Source organism: Hakea prostrata, chromosome 4 (assembly GCF_041222555.1).
Source record: "Hakea prostrata isolate BN-2017 chromosome 4, UWA_Hpros_2, whole genome shotgun sequence".
NCBI classification, from domain to species: domain Eukaryota; kingdom Viridiplantae; phylum Streptophyta; class Magnoliopsida; order Proteales; family Proteaceae; genus Hakea; species Hakea prostrata.
The window spans coordinates 36197311-36217982 of NC_142603.1; the positions used below are offsets into that span (position 1 = coordinate 36197311).

Genomic DNA, 20672 nt, shown 5'->3' on the forward strand with positions numbered 1-20672 from the left:
ATTTTATGTTGCTTACTAGGGTTATAGGTTCACCCATTGCCCTGTGACTTTACATGATTGCTTAGGTTGTGATTGGGGAATGGGGAATGCCCTTTTGATATTTCTATCATGGGACACCAGTGGATGTGGTATGGGACGCATTCCTATGGTGCCCTTGGCGCTTTCCCTGATTACTGATTGACATATCTAAGGCATGTCTAGAAATGTTTGGTTAAGTGACTTCACGAGTACTACTGCCCTTTCAGCAGGGGTATTGAAGCCGGTTAACCCATGATGTTAGTGGCTGGATCATGTGTGCTAAGTAGGCCCACTATCATCATAGAGAGGTAGGGTTACATATAATAGATAAGGGCTCCCGGGCGCTCAAAACCGGTAACCAACCTGTGAGAGGACACGGAGGGCATCTTGTCCATTATATGTGGATGACCGCTGGGTTAAGGAATGGGATCCAACAGATGCCTCCCGTTGAGGATTCCATTCATAGGTGGGGAAGGTATTGAACCAACAGAGCACTAGGAATGAGGGGAAATATCTGGACCATATGTACTACGAGATTGTATGACTTTGCATTGGGCCTAGAATTATCCTTGACATGCGTCAGATCTTATACCAATGGTGATGTGAGAGAGTGGTGACCTAATCCCCAACCATGGCTTGACAGGACTTTACCCAACAACCGTGGAGAACCCAACAGACGTGCTTGAGTGCAGTGAGGGAAGAGTGACTGAAACCGCCCAAAGAAGACTGGTGTATGACTTAATGCGTGTCTACTATAGAGACCATGATAGAGTTAGGAGCATAATATCATAATCATTCATATATCATATCATTTTCATTAATTACATTATCGATATTCATGTTATATGTGTGGTGTGGAATCTTGTGAATAAATACATGATATGATGTTGAGTTGACCTCACTGAGTTATGTTGAACTCATTCCTTTTTATATGCATTTTCTATTAGATTATACTGCAGGTTATGAGGACTTCTTCCAAATGGAGGATTCGTTACCGACATATCTTCTTAAAGGAGTGACCGAAGAAGAAGTGGATGCGCATGGAGCTTCATGCCGTGTTAAAGACTGTCCTTATGGGGTTGGATTCCATAAGGAAATTAGTCTAGTTTATTTCCGCTGCAAAGGAAACTATCCTCTTTTCTTTTCAAAACTCTGATATTATACCTTTGAAGTAATTGACGATTGTAACCATTATTTTAGTTTTGATAACTTTATATGAGAAACTTGATTTATTCTTGTCCGTTTGATTTTACTCTATCACATGTTGTATGGAATTATCACCGAACCTAGGTCTTGCAATGTATCATCCCCACGGGTATTCGGGTATGACTGGATCCAGCTGGGTGGGGTGTGACAATTAATATAAAGGAATAAAGAGTCCAAAATCCAACGTAAGGTAATAAATGTAATCCAAGGAATGAATCAAAGGGGGATGTATCCAAAAGAATGTTTTCAGCGCAAGCAAAAAATATCTCAAAGTTTAATTATCGATCTAGTCTTTCTCAGGACTGGCACAACCTTCCTCAAACTTATCGATAAAAGGTGTCATAAAACCCTCTCTCATCGACCTATCCAAATGGCATACCACTTGGATCCTTATTCTGTCAAATAGGTGTCATAAGAGCACTCCATGTACAAGCAAGAGGCTTTGTGTTGTGTAGCATCAATTCTCATTGACATCTCCACATTCTCGTCATTGGAGTTCTCCCATACATATGAAACTTCTCCTGCATCTATATAGCCATCTGAATTGAAAAAAAAAAAAAAAAAAAAAAAGGATATAATCCACAAAGAATGAGCTATGTCAAACTCCGTAAGGCAACAATCCCATATGCACATCAACATCACTTACACATCATAGATAATAATGAAAAGATGATATGCAACAGCATGGATGCATCTAGCAACTAACCATGCAAGTCTCTAATAAGGCAGACATGCTTTAAGATATAACAACAACCCTACTGTAGGTAGGTTTCATTACTCTGATCCCTCACGGATTGGCTACCTCTATTGGGATCCCGGGCAAGGGGGTACACACTTTCTCACCATGACCATTAGCATGAGTATTGCCACATGTTAGGGATTCTAACCCAATGCAAGGTCCCATGATAACACACTACATGTGGTCCAGATACCTCCCCTATGGCACCAACCAAGTCAGTTCAGTATCCTTCTCCACCTAGGAATGAGAATACTCATGGACTAATTACATTTGTTGGACTCCATTCCCTAACCCTATGGTCATCCACATATTGTTGGGGCGGATGCTCTAATGTCCCCTCATGACTCCCAAGCAGCTTATTAAATACCCATGAGCACATCCCTAACATATGCAACCCTACCATTGCATGATCAATAGTGGGTCACTAAATCTCCGCACGGACTGGCTACCGCCATAGGATGCAACAGAGTCACGTCACCAATATCTCGGGTCATTCAGCTTCAATATCAATACCCTTGCTGAACGGGTAGTAGCATGTAAGGGTACATAACCAAGCAGTGTAGACCTCCTAGGTATGTAATTCAGCAACCATGCTAGTGCTAGGGGCATCAAGGAACAGTGTCCCATACCACAATCCCTAATATCCCAAGCTAGAATACCCAACAAGGATAACCCTCAATCATAGTCGCACCAAACACATCATTCCATATCAAATAATAAATTAAATACATCTAACATCAACCATAACATGTCATCATCAAGTAATCATATTTAGTTACTGGTTATAGCAGGTTATAAGACTACATACACGTTCAAAATGATAGCAATTCATCATAACATAAGTCAATCATATATGCAATTGTAACATTATCTATCTTAGCGGATATATCACGGAAAAGTGCACTAAGTCTCTCAAATAACCACTCCCACAAACCTTAGAGATCACCTAGATTAGGGTTAAGAAGTTTCATTATAGTTTGAGATGCAAACGAAGCAAAAACCACATTGACATAACCACTGTGACCCAGCCGGTTGCTTGGGGCGATTGGTTGGGTCAATCGACCGCCCACTTTTCGGGCAGAATTTCAAGTCCGAAATTCAGACTTTTGATCACCCATCCTCGATTTGATTTATTTATGGAGAAAATAAGGTAGAGGGAAGGGAATCTCTATGGTCTACTCTCTGCCATATTAGTAATCCCTCTCTACCATGGGTATGCCTTGGAGATTATAACACTTGCTTGCAAATCAATGATAAACAAGGTGAGATGCTTTAACTATCAGAGACATTCAACCTTTTTGGAGTTACGTCAACGACTGCAACCTTCTAGATCTAAATGGGACAAGCCACAATCGTATGGAGTAATTGCTCTACTAGATCACAGAGAATAGACTCAAAACTAGATCGTGTCCTTGTCAACCCAGCTTGGAATGACTCTTTCCCAAATGCATCAGCTCGATTCTTACACCGCGACGTATCAGAGCACTCTCCAATGGTTGTTTGCTTGGGTTCTTTACTTAATAACAGAGGTAAACACTTTTCATTCTATAATCATTGGGTTTTTAATCCAAGTTTCCTCCCATTAGTAGCAAAAGCTTGGAGCAAGCCACAATATGAATCTCTTATTTGTGCATACCTTTTGAAGTGCAAGGAAGTTAAATATAAACTAAAGAAGTAGATCCATACGATCTATTCTAAACTAGATGAGCAAATAGATTATTATCGGAAGAAATTCCAAGATGTACAAGAGCTTTGGCATTCGGGCAATTCACCGAAGTTGACCTTCAAAGGGATAGAGATGAATCTAAAAAATTAAGATGTCTTATGTATACATGAGAATCCGAATACAAGCAAAGATCACAGCTACGCTGGCTCTCTAAAGGTGATGAGAATACTGGTTTTTTTCATCGCGCCATTAAAGAACGCTGCCGCCATAATTGTATTTCTTCAATCTCTAATCTTATTGGCAGTATTCTGATTGACCCAGATCTCATCCGAATTGAAGCAAGGGCGATTCTTTGAAAAGTTATACTAAGGTACAGAACCTCTTCAATGGGAATTTTGATCTTCCTTTTGATAGAACCTTGAGTCAAGATGAAGTAGCTTTGCTTATTGAACCAATTACTAATATGGAGATTAAGCATGTCGTCTTTGCCATGGATGATGATAGTGCTTCGGGACTACATGGCTTTGGTGCATATTTTTACAAAAGTTGTTGGGAAATTATTGGTCAAGATTTATGTACTGTTATAAAACATTTCTTCAGAAAACCTTGGTTACCCGACCAAGTTAAGCTTGCTAGACTAATTCTTATCCCCAAGGGTGATGCTCAACACACCTTTGGAGATTATCCCTCTATTGCAGTCTCTCCATTTCTCTACAGATTTATTGCTAAAATAATGGCAAACAAATTAAAAAAAGTGATGGATACCCATGTTGGTGCAAGTCAATCGGCATTTATTGAAGGACGACAAATATCAGATAATATTCTTTTGGGTCAAGAACTTATGTATGGCAATAGAGATAACAAGGGGGCTCCTAGATTCACAGCAAAGCTTGATATCAAAAAAGCCTACGATTCAGTACAATGGGATTTTCTTTTCACTCTGTTGAGGAAACTTAATCTCCCCCCTCTTTAATTAATTGGATACATCATTGTACAGTGAGTCCTGGATATGTTGCCTTTGCTAATGGAGCCTATTCTCCTAAATTCATTACAGACAAGGGTCTCTGCCAGGTATGTTTAATGTCCCCCCTACTATTTAATATTATTCTGTAAGTTTTTACAGAAAAAATCACCAAAGGAGCTATAGAAGGGAGGTTTGATTATCATCCAAATTGTGAATCGCCCCAAATAACTACAATTGCCTTTGCTGATAATTTGTTTATCTTTGGTGCTGCTACAAGTAAAAATGCTAGGTTTCTCATGGATGTTCTTATGGACTTTGTAGCTCAGTCGGGATTACAGATCAACCCAACTAAATCAACTAACTTGTATGGGGATTGCACAACTAACATCATTCAATCCTTTGATCAATATCTGCACACACCATAGGGAGAATTCCCTATTAATTATCGGTGCATTCCAATTGAAGCAAAGCCTCCCAACTTTGTACCTTCAATGATCTCATTTAGAAGGTAAATGGAAGAATAAATAGTTGGAGAAACAATGCTCTTTCCTTTGCTGGCCATCTCACTCTAATTCAATCTGTTTTAGGGAAATCATTGCTTACAAGGCTAATATATTCTACTTACCATCCAGTATTACCCAACAACTTGAGAGTATACTGGCCACTTTCTTATGGAAAGACACTTCTAATTTGGAAAGTTATAAAGTTTCTTGGGAAGCAATCTGTCAACCCAAGTTGGAAGGTGGATTGGGACTCAAAAGATTAAGGGAGTGGAACTAGGCCTTTTTGATGAAGCATGTTTGGACACTGGCAACCAACAATGAAAGGTGCTGGCCGACTTTTATTGGTCATAGATGGTTCAAGGATGGATCTATATGGAGTATGGAACAACCAAACATTTGTTCTTATACCCTCTGATGCATTTGAAAGACACGTGATTTACTCATGCCGAATATTCTAATTCTTTTGAAGGAAGGGAAGGAGACTCTCTTATGGACTAATCCTTGGATCAAGGGAGGACCAATACAATATGAGAAATTACTAGTAATTGAAGCAATGGGAAGAAAAGTTAGTGACAAGGTTTCTTCCATCTACAAAAGTGAAGAAGGTTGAAGACATGATATCAATGACACTGAAATTATTAATAGGTGGGGAGAAATTATAAATACTCGGTTTCATCCTAGATTACCGCAAGACACTCCTATTTGGAAGCCCCTAGCAAATGGACAATTTAATTATAAATTAGCATGGCAATGTATCAGACAGAGAAGCACGAAAACTCCTTGAGCAAAGGTAGTGTGGCACCCCGCTTCACGACCTTGCTTCTCTTTCATCTGTTCGCTAGCATGTAAGCAATGTTTGAACACAAAAGATGTGATAGCATCGTGGGGGTTACAAGTAGAGCTGCTTTGATGCCTATATGGTAACGAAAATGAAACTCTAAATCACCTTCTTTTTAGATGTAATTTCACCCATTCATATGGAAAGAAATCCTATTTAGGAATTGATATCAAAGATAAGTATGCCCAACCTAGATGGACGAACTTCAATAGATATAGACCCACTTCCTAGGATCATCCCTTATGAGCAAGATTCGTTGCTTCAATTTCACAGCAACAATCTATCAAATTTGGCAAGCCCGAAATCACAAGCTATTCAAAGGTGACAACATCTTGGCCCCCTCCCTCTTAGCTCAGATCATCTCGGACACAAGTCACTAATTCATGAACTCCACAGAAGTTGTGCGAGATAGCGCTCATAGTAGGGACTTCTTCCATTGTTGGCAAATTCAGGCAAAGTATGATCTCGATGCATAAGTGGACTAAACCTCCTGATAATTGGATCACAATAAATTGTGATGCTTTAGTTGTGGGAAACCGTGGCGGATATGGTGTGATTGGAAGAAATTCTAATGGCCAAGTCCTATTTGCTACGCGGGGAACTATGAGGATACTAATATTTTACGTATGGAGTTAAATGCAATATTATGTGGGCTACAAAGGGCAGCATATCATGGGTACCCACAAATACAGGTTCAATCAGACTCACAGTTAGCAATTCAAATCCTCACTGGATGCATGCAAAGCCCATGGGCAACGAGAGGTATTGTTGAAGACATTTTTTATATCAAACTAGGATTTCATCGGTCTATTCACGCATCATGTAAGAGAATAATCCAACTTCTGTGATGACTTTTTAGCAAGTTATGCAAACCCCCCAAGGAGAATCACCTATGTCCTAGCGGTCTTCACCCGGATCTGGCTCGACTTGTTCACTAGGATGCTGGTGGGAAATGCTACCAACGCTTGTAATTATTTTCTTTTCTTTCCTAGTTTAATATAAAGCACCTTTTTCACCAAAAAAAATCACATCATTCATCATCATTAATAGTTCAAAATATTTTAAAATTTTAAAAATCATAAAAGAAAAATGGATTTCAAACATTTGACCCTTAATCTCTTGATTCTCTTCTCCTTGAAAATGTTTCATGTGTTGGATGCGTCCAAAATCTGCTCAACCTTTAGATCCCTGATGGATGACCTGCAAAACAATGTTAGACGTGGCCCGACCCTGGGGTCGGGAGGCCACCTCCAAAGGCTAATTCAGTTAAGGAAGTGATCACAAAGCTCTGGATAGTTGTAGAGTAGAAGTTGAATACGAGAGTAAGGGAAACGATTCAGAAACCTCTTCAGTGCGTAGGCTACTTGTTTATATAGGTTTTACATCTTGTTCTCAGTTGTTTGATTCGTTCATGATCCTTCTTGGTGGCCGTCCAATTGTAGGGTTTTTCCCCTTTTCTCGAGGGCGGAAGTGGTTTCCTTATGAGACACGATCTCTCCACCGCATCAGTGGTAGTTTCCATATTAAACACGATTCCTACTCCTCAGAGTAGCAGTAACCATCTTTAAGTCAATTATGTATCCTGACTTCTTCAGGGTCATGTTCCTCCTTGGATTCGAAAGGTTCCTTGCATAATGACGATTCAATCAGATGTCCGAACTCGACCGTGGTTGAGCCGTATTCGACCGGAGTCGAAGATTGAACCGAAGGTAAACCTAGTTCGGTAGCAATTTTCCTAACCATGGTTCCAACCAGGTTCGGTAATATTTTCTCCACATCATAAGTCCCCCAAGCCGAGCGTTCGGGAGAAGCCCCCTAACCGAATGCTTGGTTTGCTTCTCAATCTCGATTAGACGAAACGTCCTTTCATTCTTGAATCAATCACATTGATTGCTATTGCGCCTCTATTCAGCGATGTGCTCTTGAGCCACCTGAATTCCTCGTTATGTTCACACCGAACATCGCGTAGTCTTGAGGAAGCGTTGCCATCATTGCCTTCACGTTTGGACTGTCAGCAATCATTAGCCATTGATGGGTATGGATCTGGTTCGATGGATGTTGATATTCGAACCGTCGCTTGAACTTGACTGTTGACCCGAATACATCTCATTCGTGCACGATCTTGCCTTTTTCCTTTTGACATTTTGTAACTTGACATGACTGACTTCAGTCGAGTCCAAGCCTCCGTCTTTAAAATAAAAATTTAGTCAGGAAGCTAAGTCTCGAATAGCATGTTATGGGGTCTTACCCGAAAAACCTAAGGCCCTACAATCTTCTTTGGTGATAGCCCGATCGTAGTACATTCTCGACAGGTACATTATAGGGTCTTACTCGGAAAATCCGAGGCCCTCTTTCTTAGGCGACATTTGGGAAGCCTGAAGCCTTTATGGGATCTTATTTGGGAAATCCGAAGTCCTGCATCATAAATTCCCAATCGTTGTATCCGAAGCCTTGCTAGAAGATCTTTAGTCGGTCAGAACCAAAGCCTTGCTGGAAAGTCTTTGTCGGACGAAACCGAAGCCTTTACTGAGGGTCTTAGTCGGTCGAAACCGAAGCCTTATTGGGAGGTCTTAGTTCTAAGCTTTCAAAGGTCCCACTCAGGTTTTAAACCGATGCCTCTTACCTGTGAAATTCCTTAGAATTTCTCTTGGCTTTCAAAGGTCTCATTCGGGTTTGGAACCGAAGCCTTTTACCTGTGAAATTCGTTAGAATTTCTCTTGGCTTTCGAAAGCTCAATTAGGTTTGGAACCGTAGCCTTTTACCGGTGAAATTCCTTAGAATTTCTCATTGTCACATCCACTCAGCCGGTACCCTATTTGGCATACTCGAGTGTGTGATCCACAGCTCCAAAGATCAGTATTGAGGAAATCAACCTCTCACATTTACAATAATATATCAAAAATAAGCCTAAAATCAATGTTGACTATATTAACTGAGAGATCAATATAATATTCAAAAGAATATACAATATAATCAGAGTGCGAGAAAGTGATACCAATAAAATAAATCAAATGTAGAATGTAGCGGAAAATCACTCCACAGAAACAGCAAAAATGTAGATCGAAACTAAAAAGAAAGATTACAACCGATTCCCAAAACAAAAGGAAAAGAAAAGAAGTAATCAAAATCTAAACTAATGTTTCTTCAAGTCTGTAGAGAACACTTGTAAAAGTAAAAGTCCCTATATCCAAATAACGTTGTACTAGCACATGAGTATGACTAATCCTGATACGCTCCTCCGTCACCATGATATTCTTCACAGTCATAGTCACCGTAGCGAGCACCTTGGGTGTAGTATGAGTCATCCGGGGCAATCTCATATGCTACTTCGTCATAATCATCAACACCTATAGATAGATCTAACAAAAATATTTGCAAAAAGGAGTGAGTTCAAAAGAACTAAGCAAGGTAGTTTATTCCATAGTAACACAATAAAGTATGATAGCAAAACATAAAGGATGCAACATGATATGAAACAAACATGCAAGTATGATTCTAACTCTATGTATGCTGGTCTCTAGTGGCAAACACGCTTTAAGTCATAGCACCATACTCCTCTGGGTAGGTCTCAAGTCACTCTCCTTCAACCATCTCGGTATCTTGGGTTTTCAGGTGGTAATTGGGTCCTGCATTCCTCTCGGACATTCCATGGCTGGGGTTTAGGTCATCGCTCTCTCACATCACCATTGGTCTGAGTATTGGCGCATGTCAAGTTAAACTTAGGCCAATGCAAGTCTTCTACTTAGTTATATCAACTCAGAGTTAGATACTTCCATTCCTCGCCTCTCATGATCCTTTTCGGTATCCTTTTCACTAGAGTCAGTGTATCCTATGGCTACAACCAACTCGGACTATGGACTCATCAACCCTATTCGTCATCCACAAATAGTCAACGGGAAGCTCTCATGTCCTCTCATGGGTTGGTTACCAGTCTTGAGCGCCCATGAGCCCAAGTCTACTACTGCAACCCTACCAATGAATGGCCTCAACAATGTGATTCATGTCCTCTCACGGGTTGGTTACCGGTCTTGAGCGCCCACAAATCCCCATTGCTGCCACGGGTTACTCGGTCTCAATACCCTTCCGAATCGGGTCTAATATAACAAGGTAAACCTAGCCAAACACTGCTAGATAAGCCCTAGGTATGTCAACCAATAACTAGGGAAAGAGTCAAAGGGCACCATAGGAAAGCGTCCCATACTACTTCCACTGATGTCCAAAGACAGAAATATCAAAAGCACATTCCCCATTCCCCAATTATACTTAAGCAATCACATTCCCAATCAGTCATTCATAAGCACAACTGAAGAATCAATACATAGAAAAATAACCATTCATACATGATCAAGATAATAAAAGAATTACATGAACAAGACCTATTGTAGTTACAATACCTACAACAGTAATATAATTAGAAGAAACTATAAGAACAGTAGTATGATCATGCAATCTGAATTCAAAACAAGTAAACATGCATTTTAGGTTATTAGAGAATCAACCATTCTTACCTTAAATAACTTCGAAGATTTCCAGAGAAAGAATGAGGATAGGTCCAAGGTTAGCAAATAAAACCTAAACAAACATAGTTCAATAATTAGGAACAAACCCTTGAAGATCAGAAGTCAAACGGATCAAGATAGACCAATAATTCAGCTACTGTCAACTTGGGTAGGTTGGCTAGGTCGCTTGGGCAATCGACCCAAGGTACTGTACGAGCAGAAACCTGAATTTTTATCCGAAACTCAACTTCCGGGATTCAAAACACTTCAAAATTTTAAGGGAAACTCTAAAACAATAGTCTAAGACCAACTAGCATAGATTAGGCATCAACATTGATCAAAAGGATAAAATTCTAAATTAATAATAAAAAATAAAAAAAACTAGGTTTTCAGAGTCAATTGAAAGCACTGACCCTCATACCTTCTCTGGGTCTTCTATCTGCTTGGGTGCAGTCCAGAACACTCCTTCGATTGTTAGTTGAGTTCGTGTTTGGCAGTTGGCTACCCCATGTCGCTCAAGCAGCGCATTGTAGTCTTCCCGTTTGGGTGTTGTGTGGAGGTCCTTGAGGGACTCCTACTTGGTGCACCAGCCCATGCAATACCCCCAATAACTCTAGCATTTAGTGTTGCATCTCTCTCAACATCTCTTCCAAATCCGTTGTAGTAGCAGGCCCTCCGGGCTATGCCGATGTAACCTCCCTAAAAGGGTTTGGGACTGTCTGAGCATCATCCCGTGTGGTATGCTGGCCTCCATCGCTTCGAGAGTTTTACTCACAATCATTTAGATTTTGATCATCTAGGTTTTGATCCCCTACTGCGGGATTTCGCCGAGTAGCTCGTCCGTCATTGTTCGTTCACATTGTCATGACTTGTTTTTCGTTTCCCACAGACAGCACCAAAGACTGTTACGTCTTAAATCTGATCCACATCCCGATCTGTAGGAGAATGACTCTTGCAAAAGAAGTTAGATGTAAGCCGGCTAGGATGCCGAGCAACCACCTCTAATGGCTAAGTCTGTTGAGGATCATACTAGGATTCCGAGTGAGTTCTACTCAAAGATTATCCAGAAAAAGTTTGTGTCCTTACCTAAGGATTGAGACCTTGTTAAATAATGTGTGGTTACCTTTCTTAGAGCCGATAGGATCTCACATACCTGTTTGTCCAGCTGTTTTTGGGATGAACCCTTGATTAAGAGTTTTCATTCATCTTAACATGTCTTTTTTTGCCTTAGCGTTGGTGTGGCATTCATTATTGGTTTTATTCAACCTGATTAGTCCCAACCTATCAGCCGCGAGATAGGCCGAGTGACCAACCAATTATGTACTCGTGTGTCCACACGTGAGTATCTTATTCGTAACAGGAAGTATAGCTATTTCATGGCATTCAACAAAACAAACCATAGTTGTCACTTTTTCAAATTATTGATAATGTATTTGGTTAAGATCAATTACCCAACATATCTAGGAAACATGTGATCTTCTATTAGAAAAATAGATTTCAACAATATTATACGAAAATAATGCTACATGCAAAGCTCGATTGAAGGGAGGATACATCAAATGAGATGGGACAAAACATATTTCACCAAAATTTTGTTATACTCATGATCTTCAACAAAATGGTAAAATCAATGTTCAATGAATTTGTTTAGTGATAATTTGACAGATTTATTTAATGAGATATTGTTCATTTCAAATTTTAAGAAGCTGGTATATAAGATTGTGATGCGCAGACTCAAAGATATTTAATGGTGTTATCATCAAGGGAGTAAAATACGTGTTACACTCTTTTTTCTTCTAAAGATTTTGTTCCACTAGGTTTTCTAATAGGGATTTTAGCGAAGTTGCTAGTAATATGCATTATTTAGATATTAAGCTCTTTTCCTTTATGAAGATTTTTTTTTCACAAGTTTTTATTTTATTTTATTTATATTCTTAGTAAGGTTTTAACGAGGTATATTATTTATTAATAGACATCTAAAGGGGAGTTATAAATAATATTGATTGTGGATGTCCTTAAACCCCCCCCCCCCAAGAGATAATATTAAAAGATGTAACCTTTCAAATGAAGATCTCAACCACTTCCGCATACAATCTTGGAGATTTGCATTCTCATATTAACTGAAAATCACAATAATCTATCATTCCATATCAAGAGCATCTTATGTTTGCAAAAAGTCTATATTGTTTTTCCTTGTAAACTCTTGACATTTTCATATCAGAGAAGATATCATTTCTACTATAAATATGTAATGCACAACTCAATAAAGAGTTCGATTCATCTTGTCCTAATTTTTATTTTTATTTTTTTGTATTTAATATATATTCTTTATTTTATAACAAACTTTAGTTTACTCTACTACTTTTACTATTTCATTTTCTTATATTTTTGTTCTATAAAAGATGATGATCCTAAAGTATTCGAACTCTTGACTTCATACTATGAGTTTGTAGTGGACAACCTTCATTCTGTGCTCTCATATTAAAACAAGAATTAAATGGGTACCATTGTTGTATGCAACAATTTTGCAATATAAAAAATGTAATTTCTACCACTAAAAGGGGTAATTTCATTTGGACCGCTTACGTTTGGTTTAAGTCATTTTTTCCCCAAATAAATGGATAATTTACATTTTTCTTCTCATGTGATATCCAAAAAAAATTCATTAAGGGCATATTGTCATTTTAACAGCCAAAATACCCTTATAACTTATGGATTCATTTTTGCAACTCGTAGCATATTCAATTAAAAGTATACTCAAATACCAAAGTACCTCATACCTCTACATCAAGATCTAAGTAAACTAAAAAAAATACATAAAAATGAAAGATTTAAGGACATTTTGGTTATAAAAATGATGGTGTCCTTATTTATTATTCTTATTTATTTATTTATTTACCATATGAGAGACAAATTTAAAATGTCATTCTCTTTAGAAATAATTTAGATCAAACCTTAGGGGGTCTTTTTTTTTTTTATAAATTAGGGGGTCTAATTGAAAATTACCCAAAAAGATATTTAAACATAATATTAATACATGGACTCATTAATTGTCATGCATATATATACTTGAACTTTATCCTAACTTATTAAATTAATTTACACATGGATTCTCTTAGTGAGAGCTAAACTATGGTTGGGTCCCCTTATTGCAAAAAATTATGTTTATACTCTAAACCAACTAACACCGTCTCCTACCATTAACACATTCAAATTTCAAATGTGGAGTGACTAAAATGCCCCTATTACAAAAAAAAAAGGGACTAAAATGCCCCCAACTTGGTTATAACTATGATATAACAAAAAAAATTTCCCCATACCCTATTGTTATCAACCATATAGCCCTTCGCCTTGTGGAAGCCATTGTTGGAAACCACTTCATAAAAAAGGGGGGGGGGGGAAGAAGAAGCCATCACCACTGCTCTACTCCCCACCCTAGATTTGAAATCCAAATCTGGTTGTCGGACTCCAAACCTCTATGCTTCGATCTAAAGAGCATGAATTCCGATGGTGATGACTGAAGTTCAAACCCATGACCTTACTCCCTGTGTATAACAAAATGCCATCACTATGCAAAAGCATATTACGAAGCACTATAATTCAAATTATAATAATTTTCCCATCCCATTAAGTTAGGGGTATCAATTTGTAGCCCGAACCGTTAAAACCGAACCTCACCGGCCCGTTAAAACAGAACCGAACCTTAATGGGCTGTGTTTGGGTTAAGGGTGGTAGAACCCGCATCAACCCAATCCCAAATCCCAACCTGTTATAAACCTTTTTACAACTCGTTTTATAGTTTTACATTAAATATTGCTTGAATTATCATACTACCACTAGGTATTTTGTATAGACTCTTAAAAAAATTGAGCATTAATTTAAAGATCAAATAGTTTTTTACTATTTATAAAGGACAATTAAAATGATGAAGTATGAATGCCCAATTAAATGTACCAAGTTTGTTTAAATTAAGTAAATATTTATCCAATCGAGATGTATTTCTTTACATATCAAGTTAAATATCAACATAAAAAGGAGACAGATTTGTTAGTCCAAAAACCATTAGTCAACCCGAGTATCCGTTAGTTAACCCAAACCCAAACCGCGCCAAACCGAAACTGGCCCAAAACCTCCCCAAACCGCACCGTTGACATTCCTACATTAGGCTACTCCTTTTTTTTTGGGGGTAGATTATGGTACCATTTATTAAGCGATACAACTAAATCATACTCACACCCAATGGTATTTAAATCAGGATATGAATTCCACCTAGGTACTCGATACAACTATATCATGCTAATACCCGATGGTATTTAAATCAGGATATGAATTCCACGTAGGTAGGTGATAAAACTCCAACGTTGGCATGGTGTTGTCCTCTCTCAGGAGAATATTAATCAAGCACACCAATCGAACCTGGACGCAAATCCGGGTAAGGGGAGTATGAAACTAGCGACAAATATTTTGCCTCGTCTGTTTTCTATATATATATATTTTTTTTTTTTTATGGTAAGATTTCGGCCTCATCTGATTTGTTTTCATCTATTAAAATGATCTCTTCGAATCCTTTAGTATAGATCAGCCCCTGCAACGAAATTTTGGGAAGGTGGACGTTAATGGTTGAAGCAAAAGAATCTACAAAGACCAGGAGGAGGAGGAGGTTGTTCTGATATGGAGTTTGTTGAAGTTAGTATACCTCAGCAGAAATCCTACGATGGGATTTCCTTCCCAGCAGTCGTCTCTCCAAACCCTGCTTCCGATTTCGATCTCTCTCGATTCATCGACTGTATAACCCAACATAAGTCATGGCTAGAAAATCTGATCCATTCTAGCGGTGCTCTGCTTCTCAGAGGTTTCCCAGCCATTACAGCTTCAGATTTCGATAGTGTTGTCCAAGCTTTCGGCTACGACGAATTACCCTATGTTGGAGGAGCTGCTCCACGCACCAACGTCGTTGGTCGAGTCTTCACTGCCAATGAATCCCCTCCAGACCAGAAAATCCCCTTTCACCATGAGATGGCTCAGGTTGGATTTTGCACTTGGAGAAATTGTATTCTATTGAGTTCCTTACTAGCGTTTTTCTTGACCTTCTTGTTGGGCTTTTGGAACAGGTTCCTGAGTTCCCATCCAAGCTATTTTTCTTTTGTGAGGAAGAGCCAGCCAGTGGTGGTGAAACTCCCATAGTTCTCAGCCATATTGTTTACAACAGAATGAAGGAGAAGTACCCGGAATTTGTTGAGAAGCTGGACGAGTTGGGTTTGATTTATACTAGGGTTTTAGGGGTTGGAGACGATCCTTCCTCTGCCATTGGCCGTGGTTGGCAGTCCACTTTCTTAACCACCGATAAAAAGATTGCAGAGGAAAGGTTGGGTTTATTCTACCTCTCTGTTTTTTCACTATTATTTTTCTATACTTCCTTAATCATTTGATAATTTGAGAACTAAAGATGCTATTGTGGTACTAAGTTCTTAGTATTTCCATTTGGTTCATGCATTGGATGAATGGCTGTAACGGTTGTCATATCCTACATCACCTATCACCAAGTAATATGCCAAAAGATAAGGTTTTTCATGATTGCTCTGCTTCTCTGTGTGTTTTAAATTATTGTTACCATCAATGTGTGTGCTGTTGGAATTTTATCAATAAGTGGGTCGGAAGTGAAGCTTGATCAAGAAGATTTATATTATATACTAACGTAGTTTATACAACAATTCTGTGATCTCTTCTTTAGGAAATGGAAATCCTTGAGCATCTATTGAAATCAACTTGGTCTTCTGTAAGAGCTTATTGTTGTCGTTTACAAAGCTTCAGTGCAATGTAGAAGCTGCCAAGGCCATCAGGCTTGCTATTGCCATTGTATTCTCTTGAACGATTTAAGCTCCCAAATGTTGGCAAGTCTTTTTTCATTTAAAATTTTCAATTGTACAACATAAATTAAATAGCAAGATTCACTATGTGGATCCAATTCCTCATGTCATAATGCATTGATGCCTCTCTGCCTTTACAGAGAATTCTGCTGCTGCAACTAAACTTTCTGATAAGTTAGTGCTTTTAAGTAGATGATGAAAATATGACCCAGAAACTGTCATATTTGATAGAACCATCATAGTTTTCTTGTGAAAATACATTGTACATGATAATATTTATTTTCAGATATCCTTGAAATTCTTGTCTATCTTAGTATCCAAGTAATTTGCAACCCTTACTAAAGGGTCCTTATGCTTTTTTCTGGGACTCGTCAGCAGTTACTAGGTTCAAAAGATCCTTCATCAAAGTGAAATGGATGAAGAGATCACTTGTTCTATAAAATACATCTGCTTCATGGAGCAATTTTGATTGAAACAGTGTAATTTGTATGTCTTTGTGGTTTCTCATTGCAGTTTGTAAAGTGTTAGATGGTCTTTTAATATTATTGTATCATACTATATTGGTTTTATTTGATTGCAGTTTGTAAACCGTCCCTATCATCTCTCTCTTCTTTTTTTTCTTTTTTTCTTTTTCCTGCTTGCATGAATTTGTCATTTGGGGAAGAATTTAATCCCTCAGAGAGAAAAGCCATAGTGTGTAATGATGAATTCACCACTCACTCGACAAAACAAAATGTGACAGGGCTGCCCGGCTAGGTATGAAGCTGGAATGGATTGAAGATGGAGTGAAAACAGTTATGGGTCCAATCCCGGCTATTAAAGTTGATCCAACAAGGGGGCGCAAAACATGGTTTAATAGCATGGTAGCTGCTTATACAGGCTGGAAGGATGCACGAAATGATCCTCTTAAAGCGGTCACTTTTGGAGATGGGACACCATTGCCGTCTGATGTTATCTATGACTGCTTAGAAATCCTGGATAATGAATCTGTTGTCATTCCTTGGCAGAAGGGTGACATCATACTAATAGACAATTTGGCCGCCCTTCATGCTCGACGATCATTCAAACCACCTCGTCGTATACTGGCTTCCCTCTGCAAGTAGTGTATAGGTGTGGTTACACTTTTCCTGTTCAACACTACCATTGTCTACAATTAATTACCTCCCAAACACCATCACTCATAAAATAAATTGCTTATGTTTCTTATTATAGCAAAAGTTTGTGATCCATTTTTGTTCATACATGCTTCATATTTATTTTTATAATACATATTTGTTCTGTTTTCATCTTAATAATCTTTTATTGATCTCAGAAGAAGCTGACACAATGTGTTACTTCATGGACTTCATGGATATGAAACTTATGAGCTTCTTTTAGAAAATGATTGCAAGTGCATCAGTATTGCATGTACACAATTTAAAAACACAATATCATCTATTATCAATTTATCAGTAGCCAATGAAGATACTTAAACAGATGAAATTCTATGGCTGAGGCAGTAAGAATAGTTAAAATCCTTACCCTTTTTTGGGTTATTTTTTATCAATCATTGCCCTCAGATGGTCTGTTCAGTTTTACTTTCTGTTATTTTTCACTGCATTTTTCATTATTGCTGAAGGGACAGATGAGGCTGGATTGATGGCCTTCCGAATCTTGAAAATATTCCAAGCAATACCAGCACAGTGCCCTCAGTTGCAAAGACATCTTTTGTCACCTCCCCTGCACCTCTCCATACCTGGCATAGAAAAAATTATCATAGAGGGGCTAGCCCAAGAAAAACAATTAGACAAATTTGTGAAAATATCAACATTCTCCATTTTTAAGGCCAGAAAAGAGAAAACTAGATAGTTAAGTGCTAGTGAACCCATCGTGGCTCAACATGAAACTCTTCTTAAGTGTGAGACACAATTGATGCGGCTTGTAAAGGGTAAAACACTGTATGAACTGCTTGTCACACATGAAAAACTGTTTAGGTCACCTTCCAAAAGGTCTCGGGTAATCACTGTCTCTCTAAATTCCCATAAGTTGTAATAAGATAAAAACAAGGATCAAATCTGCTTGGTCTCTTCAATTATCTTATGTTGGTAGGGAATTGAAGTGAGAAAAAGGTCCATAAATAAATGGAGAAGTTTTGGTTGTCTGGGAGGTTCCACAAGGTTTATAAGTTATACTATAGGTCTTGATTCATAAACATCCTTGAATGAAGGTGAGACAAAGTGGTGCTTCGTTCTTCAGTTCTTTACCTCTGGGTGACCACTCTTGTTGCTGTAGCAGATGTGGCAGAAAGAGCTTGTCCCTCAGCAGCTTCAACCGCATCCAAAACCTGGTCTGCAGTTACAAGATTGAATCTTCTGTTACTTCATCTTTCTTAAATCACGGAAAAGTTTCGTTACCAAGTGTTTGTCAGTATGTTCAAATGACTATAGATATGATCGTGCATTTTGAAACCATGAAGAGAGGTGGCTACACTTACTGAGGGCATCAAGTGAAACCAAGAGGACCTCTCCAGGAACCATATTTAGGAATCCCTTTCCAGCCTGGGACCAAACCAAAGGTCCTGCTATGGATCCGGTGGTAACTGTGATTCCATCTAGTAGAGTTTTACTCTTCTTCTCTGTCATCTTTGACATCTTCCTCACCCTGTAAAGATGATGACAACAATGGATACTTTAGTTTTTTGGAAATGATTGTTCAGTTAGTGAAAAAGCAGGGATTTGATGATATGGATATCTTAGTTGCATTAAGACAATATGAACAAGTTGGAAGCCAAGGTTTACTTCGTAGGTCCCCTTCTTTAATAGTTATTGCTGTTTTAAATTTTTCTCAAGTCCACCTTTTTTGTTCTTTACAGCACTTTTGTTGCTTTTGTGTTCCTTTGTTGGACCACCACCACCATTTTTCTGTGCAACTTGGCTTAGAATCATCTCTCCTCCCTGTTGAACCTGCATTTTAGATCATAGTGTTAGGATACACATATATGTGCTTTTGGAAAAGGTCCGAGATTTCCTTGGTCAAATTGAATAATCAGATCTCTTGTTGAAGAGATACTCTCATTACCATAAAACGACTAAAAAACCCTGTAAGCATTGCTGCATGGTGTAGAGTGAATACCTTCTTGGTGTAAACATTGCTGCATGCGAAAATTCCCTTGACGATTTGCCTTATCCCTCCTGCAATTGCCTTCACTAAGGCATTATTGTAGTCATTGACCTTTGGAGTAAAATCCCTCAAATCAAGGACTCCAGTTTTAGGAGAAGAGCTGCTAGCAAAGCATGAATTTTGTTTTAGAAATGAATCCAGGGCACCAAGTTCATTACGGGATTGTTCAGAGAAAGAAACTCCATAACTCAGAGGATCACCAGCTTTTACAGGAAATGGAGAGCATAAAGCTTCACCACTGGCTCATCTTTAGTTAGAGGCCATTGAAGCTCATCACCAATTTGACAATTGTAGCAAGCCCAACATCCTCTTCAGTTAGCCTGATCAATGTGAAATATCCATTTCGGATTAGTTCTGCTGTCTCACCTTCTTCCATGAGATGAACTGAACATCCTGGTATCTGGAGCAAAACTTCTTGTCTGCATTTCCTGCTTTCTGGGTTTTCTTGTTTTGATGAAGCCATATCAATGGAATTGATGTTTTTGCAGTGATGAGTTCCAAAACAACCCATTTTGTCCACTCGGTTGTTCTTTGTACTTGAAACTTTGAAGAAGAGTTATTGAAAGAGAAAGAGCTGATGGAGAAAGAAAGTTTACTCAAGAGAAGTGTAATAACAAAGCAGAAGAAATACATGAATGGAATTACAATGATTTAAGGGCGCATTTGATAACACTCGAAAGAATGTTTATGGCGTTCTTTTAGTCTTTAAGAACGGAAGAACGAGTTAGAAGTGTTTGATAAAATAGTTCGTTCTTCCATTCTTAAAGAACGAACTTGCGTAAAAATTGGTCCCAAGAACGCTCTTTACAGAACATCTAAAACATGTTTTTCTAAAAGAACAAAAACAAAATTGATAAATCGTTCCCAATAAAACCCCATTTGTGTTCACGCAGGGGTCCAATACAGCTTCTCTACAGCTCAAAGAAGTTTGTCTGCAAACCCGGCGTTGCCTCCACGGTAGCTTTCAACAGCGATGATTTTTCAGCCGTTACATTTGATGAAAATCTAGTTCTTCGTCTCCTTAATGCTTGCTATGGATTTGGTTGCAGGTAGAGTCGATATAGGGTTCTAACGAAACCCTAGAAGGCTTAGATGCCGAAGAGCACCACTCGTCTTCCATCTCTGTTCCAGTAAGCGATTACTTCCCTTGAATAAATTGATTTCACTGCAAAAAAATTTCTCTCCTTTGCTTACAATCAAATCCCCATTTTAT

General features: G+C 38.5%; 1 protein-coding gene and 1 pseudogene across 3 annotated transcripts; one reads left to right on the forward strand and one right to left on the reverse strand.

The window, feature by feature from the left end:
• The first annotated feature begins 14991 nt into the window (after positions 1 to 14991).
• On the forward strand, positions 14992 to 20664 carry LOC149018760 (clavaminate synthase-like protein At3g21360). Of its 3 annotated transcripts, XR_016172977.1 has the most exons (5): positions 14992 to 15458; positions 15545 to 15798; positions 17043 to 17410; positions 20353 to 20416; positions 20509 to 20664. XR_016172977.1 is itself a non-coding variant. In XM_089152912.1 (4 exons), the coding sequence occupies exons 1-3, from the start codon at positions 15105 to 15107 to the stop codon at positions 17401 to 17403; spliced, it is 969 nt and encodes a 322-aa protein (XP_089009038.1). In that variant the 5' UTR covers positions 14992 to 15104; the 3' UTR covers positions 17404 to 17410; positions 20353 to 20474. The 3 variants fall into 3 exon arrangements, 2 of the variants coding, with proteins under 2 accessions (XP_089009038.1, XP_089009037.1); XM_089152912.1 differs by lacking the exon at positions 20509 to 20664 and having other exon boundaries at positions 20353 to 20474; XM_089152911.1 differs by lacking the exons at positions 20353 to 20416; positions 20509 to 20664 and having other exon boundaries at positions 17043 to 20346.
• LOC149018761 (senescence/dehydration-associated protein At4g35985, chloroplastic-like) lies at positions 19102 to 19970 on the reverse strand (annotated as a pseudogene).
• Positions 20665 to 20672: the final 8 nt, after the last annotated feature.